The 4,574-nt window shown below is 39.5% G+C and overlaps 1 protein-coding gene across 1 annotated transcript; it reads left to right on the plus strand.

Annotated features, from left to right (window-relative positions):
* The first annotated feature begins 625 nt into the window (after nucleotides 1-625).
* Nucleotides 626-3,372, plus strand: LOC102291048 (carbonic anhydrase 4). The gene is made up of 9 exons (XM_042226028.1): nucleotides 626-705; nucleotides 1,065-1,134; nucleotides 1,234-1,260; nucleotides 1,350-1,520; nucleotides 1,714-1,862; nucleotides 2,011-2,106; nucleotides 2,272-2,350; nucleotides 2,445-2,608; nucleotides 2,722-3,372. The coding sequence occupies exons 2-9, from the start codon at nucleotides 1,065-1,067 to the stop codon at nucleotides 2,905-2,907; spliced, it is 942 nt and encodes a 313-aa protein (XP_042081962.1). The 5' UTR covers nucleotides 626-705; the 3' UTR covers nucleotides 2,908-3,372.
* The last annotated feature ends 1,202 nt before the right edge of the window (nucleotides 3,373-4,574 follow it).

Below are 4,574 nucleotides of genomic sequence, written 5' to 3' on the forward strand. Positions count from 1 at the left end.
TCTCCAGGACAAATTGACAGATGCAACCAAAACATGCAGGATAAATAAAACACTCCACAAGATATAACCAAAACATGCAATATAAAAAATAAATAAGCACACTTCACATTAAAACACAGCAAAGTAAAACAACATCCGTCCTTCCCTGGATGACATATACCATTTACAAAATGCCTTGTTGAAACTGATCAGCCGTCTTGTTATAAAACATGCATCCTCTTTATTCCATGAGGCTGTAACCATCATAACCATAAGTTGTCTGGGTTTTTTGTCTGACCAAGATGCAGCTTTCTTCATCTTTTCAACGTCCTTATAATGACAACCACAATTTGTTAATGTGCTAAAAGAAAAAAAAGATTTCTTTCCTTGTTACGAAAACCGATTCTGAAATACGATTTCACTAACTCGCCAGTTTGTCTTGAAATAACGACATACATCTCCACTTTTTTTTCTCAAAACAGAATTACGACTTTAATCTCGAAATGTAGACTTTATTCTTAAAAAGGTCGATTTTTCTTTCTTTTTTTTAAATTAAAGTCGCCATAATACCCCGTCGTACTTCCGCGAAATTATTGCGGAGAGATAAAGACCTACTCACGTGTCCCATGGAGGTGGAGCCGGGCCAGCTGCAAGATGCACTGAGGAAATAAAAAGAGGTGAGCTGCATCTGAAAACAGGCTGAACGGACGCACAGGTGCATCAAAGGTAAGACACTGTGCTGCTCAGGTGAAGTGGACAAAAGAAAAAAATTAGGCTACAGTCAGAAACCTGCATTTGTTGCATTCTTTTCTCTATTAAAAGCAAACTGCAGCACTACAAATAAAATTGGTTAACTTTTAGAAATTAATCGTCAAAGTTTATATAAAGGTAAATTTGTCACTCCATATAGTAACCTGTTAATTAATGAATTCATTCATTCATGCAGAATCGGAATACTATATTAATTAACTAATTATTCTTTTCTGTGTTGTACATTTTTTTCCGATTATTTTGATTTAATTTAATTTATTATTATTTTTTAAATATATGCGATTCCAAACAATGTGGCTTTTTGTTCGTTTCAGATGAAGTGGTTTGAAGTTGTTACCCTTGCTGTGTGCGTCCTCGTACCCACCGCTCACTCCCAATCAAAAGGTGTGTACTTCATTTAGGAATTTACTGTTACACTGAATTTCTAATTATGTGAATCTAAATGTTCTGTTTTTTCCACCCCCTTCTTTTTTTTTCATCCAGCCTGGTGTTATCACCTCCCATCCTGCAGTAAGTACCCAATATCTCCATTATCTATTATAATGTTGCCCACCGAGTGACCCCTCCTCGGTGACTTTACGTGTCCTTTCTGTTTATAGATGACACAACCTGGCCAACAATTTTCCCGGAGTATTGCAACGGCACCCGACAGTCACCCATTGACATCGTCTCAGCATCAGCCACACCGAACGCCAATCTGACTGAATTCACTTTTGTGAAGTATGACGACACCTCCGCAATGACGTCAATGACAAATACTGGCGACACAGGTGAGCACCGGGAGTTTGTGGCTACAAAAGTGTGTTGTCATGGGGTTTCTGTAAACTTTGTATCTCACTTGGATTTTAGCGCCCTCATCTTTTCTGCAATTAAACGCACTGGCCTTGCGCCTGAATTTTTCCTTTGACTCCTCGCAGGTTAGGTGTAACTTTATCGTGTTTTTGTTTTTTCACCTTCTTTCAGTCCAAGTGACCCTTAAGAGCGGAGTTAAGATTTCAGGAGGGGACCTGTCCGAGCAATACGACAGCCTCCAGTTTCACTTGCACTGGGGCAACGGCTCCTCTGTCCCCGGCTCAGAGCACACAGTGGATGGAAAGCGCTATCCTATGGAGGTACACATTTTTTTTCTTGTTATTTTGGTGTATTTTTGAATATATTAATTTTAAATCTGTAAAAAAACAAACAAACAAACAAACAAACAAAAAAAAAAAACCCAACAGAAATAAACAAGCAAACGTCTGTATAACTTCATTTTCGCAGCTGCATATTGTGAACAGCAAGTCATCCTACAATGGAAATACAAATCTAGCCGTCAAAGACTCCACCGGACTTTCAGCGCTTGGTTTCTTTATCGAGGTGAGAGAAGCAGTGCACGAGATGACGTAATGCTTACTGTGTTGTTCAGTATTGAGGCCTCACTCGATTTTTTATTTATTTATTTATTTGGGGGGGGGGGGGGGGGGGGATCTCTTGCCTGTCTGTTATGGAGAATGCGTCAATACCCCTTTCTTTTTCTTCCAGGTAATGTCAGGCAACTCAACTGGCCAGCCGGATAGCTGGCGCAATTTGGCTTCTTACTTGCCCAACATCACAGAAAAAGGTGACTTTTTTTGGTGGAAAACCTCCTCTTCTCTTTCTGACTCTAAATTGTGTCACCCGTAGTTCCTTCATGTAAGTCTTGTTTCTGTCCTCAGGCCAGAACGTTTCAATTGCAGCCGGGTTTTCCCTGGACGACCTGCTTGTCGGTGTGGATCGCACTAAGTATTACCGCTACCTTGGATCCTTGACGACCCCCGCTTGTCAGGAGGCGGTGGTCTGGACCGTTTTTAAGGAACCAATTAAAGTCAGTAAAGATCTAGTAGGTGTTATTTCATTTCTTCCTTGTGTCTCCTAATTGTCATTGCTGTGAGCACAGATGCACCGTTAGTGGTTCATACAGCTAACTGGAAACAAAATATGTCTCATGACCAGATTGACCTCTTCAGCACCACACTGCACTTCAACGACAGTTCATCACCAATCATGATAAACGTCTACAGAAGCCTGCAGCCTGCACAGAAAGTCTGGACTCAGAGCATCAAGGCCTCCGCCTCCACAACCTGCTTCTCCCTGAGCCTGCTACTTCTCAGTCTTGTACTGGGCTGGAGTTGGAGCTAAAATAGAAAGAGGATGTCATCAAGAACTTTGCCGATCAACCCGTTGCCTCACCTCAGCGCGCCCGTTCTTTTCCCATTTAACTAAAACTGACTGATTTCTAATGTAGCTCTTTGTGTTTGACATAATCACGAAAAGTATGAAGAACAACTTATTAAGTTCAAGGCTACTTCTGTTCCGATCTTATCTCTCAACACTATCTCTTGATTATGGCTACCTGTGACAAAGCTTTTGCCTGTTGTCAGATTTGAGTCTGTATGATGAATGCACCTCGTGTATGCAACGTTTACTTTAAGCAGTGACATCGACATGTTTTCATTTTGCAAAGCCATATGGTCTGAGCAACTGAGATGTGTTCCATGTCCATGTTGAGCTGCCAGAGCTACATGTGGGTGACACATTGCTTATGCCCTTAATACTGTACTGTGTTGCTTGAACATGAAGAAAACTGTGACTTTCTTGGTTTTATTAAATGACATCTAAAATTATTTGTGACTGTTTCTGCAGTTTTATTGTCTTTTTTTAATTCTTGGAAGTTTTCTTGAAGTTTCTCTGGAAGTTTCTCTGGAACTTTTGAAATGATACATATATGGGTGGAGTCCTCATCTGCATTTGTTACACTTAACTAGGACAAGCTGTCTGAGCTTTTGAGAGCTTTCTATTCTAGTTCACAAAAAGTGCGTAAACAATGAACTTTAACACAAAAGTCCCCAGTTTTATTCTGTGGTGGTTTAAAACCTGTGAAGCTGCCAATGTTTTGTTCACACTGTTATTAACCTTACATAACCCATGCCATTTGCTAACAAAGAAGAGTAAACAGACCTGTTTAAACTCAATCCGTCTAAAAGATTTGGCTGTTTTTTGAATCAAATGTGTAATGGTTAACCATCAATGAAGTTGAAGAAAAGGCGAAGGCCATTGAAATACGTGTGCACAATGACTTCTGTCAGAATTGCAGTTATTTTGATTTTAACTAAGCGAAACATATTTCACTGAAAAAAAAAAACTTTTAGAAAAAGTATCTGTACTTGGTCTCCTACATCTTGTCCCTGTCATCTTGCAGGTGTGTGTCCAACATTCCTGTTCCTTTTTCCCATCTTCTGTCACCAGGCTTTTAGAATTTAATAGAGGTTTGATTAGTCTAGCATGGAGAGCACGAGAGTCCAAATGACTTTGACACTGTCCTGCTTAAAACACTTGTGCAAGATACATATAAATAGACCATAATTTTACAGCATAACAGAAGCATAAACTTATTATCCTTATTTAAATTTTTGTTGTGTTTGTGATTTTTCTAGTAAGTAAGCCGCGTGCATTAGTTAAGGCCAACCCTTATAGTGATAAACTGAAGTTAGCAGTCACAGTGAACAGGGTAGACATTGCCAAGAGTGAACTCTTTGATGGCGACATCCCGTGCAAGGTGAGGAGGCAAACAAATTTCTCATAGTTGTTACACTGGAAGAAACACTAATAAGTAAATTAATAATGTGCAGTTATATCAATTTTGACAGATAGATCAGTTTAAATGTGATTTGCAGAGGAATATTTGGCGTAAAAAATATTTACCTGTCTTAAAACATCATCTTACGTTCCTCCAATTAAACAGTACGGAGATTCTAAGACTCAATGACAGATGGCCTGATCAGTGACGAGCCCCAGTTTGTTCGGTT

The sequence above is a fragment of the Haplochromis burtoni genome, unplaced genomic scaffold, assembly GCF_018398535.1.
Source record: "Haplochromis burtoni strain Fernald_Lab_line unplaced genomic scaffold, NCSU_Asbu1 Contig_192, whole genome shotgun sequence".
Classification (NCBI taxonomy): domain Eukaryota; kingdom Metazoa; phylum Chordata; class Actinopteri; order Cichliformes; family Cichlidae; genus Haplochromis; species Haplochromis burtoni.

Excerpts from the sequence above, each read along its gene's own strand:
- LOC102291048 (XM_042226028.1), top strand. The coding sequence starts at position 1,065 with ATGAAGTGGTTTGAAGTTGTTACCCTTGCTGTGTGCGTCCTCGTACCC. Across the intron at positions 2,107-2,271 it reads CGCTTGGTTTCTTTATCGAG|GTAATGTCAGGCAACTCAAC; the intron begins GTGAGAGAAGCA and ends TTTTTCTTCCAG. Across the intron at positions 2,351-2,444 it reads GCCCAACATCACAGAAAAAG|GCCAGAACGTTTCAATTGCA; the intron begins GTGACTTTTTTT and ends TTCTGTCCTCAG.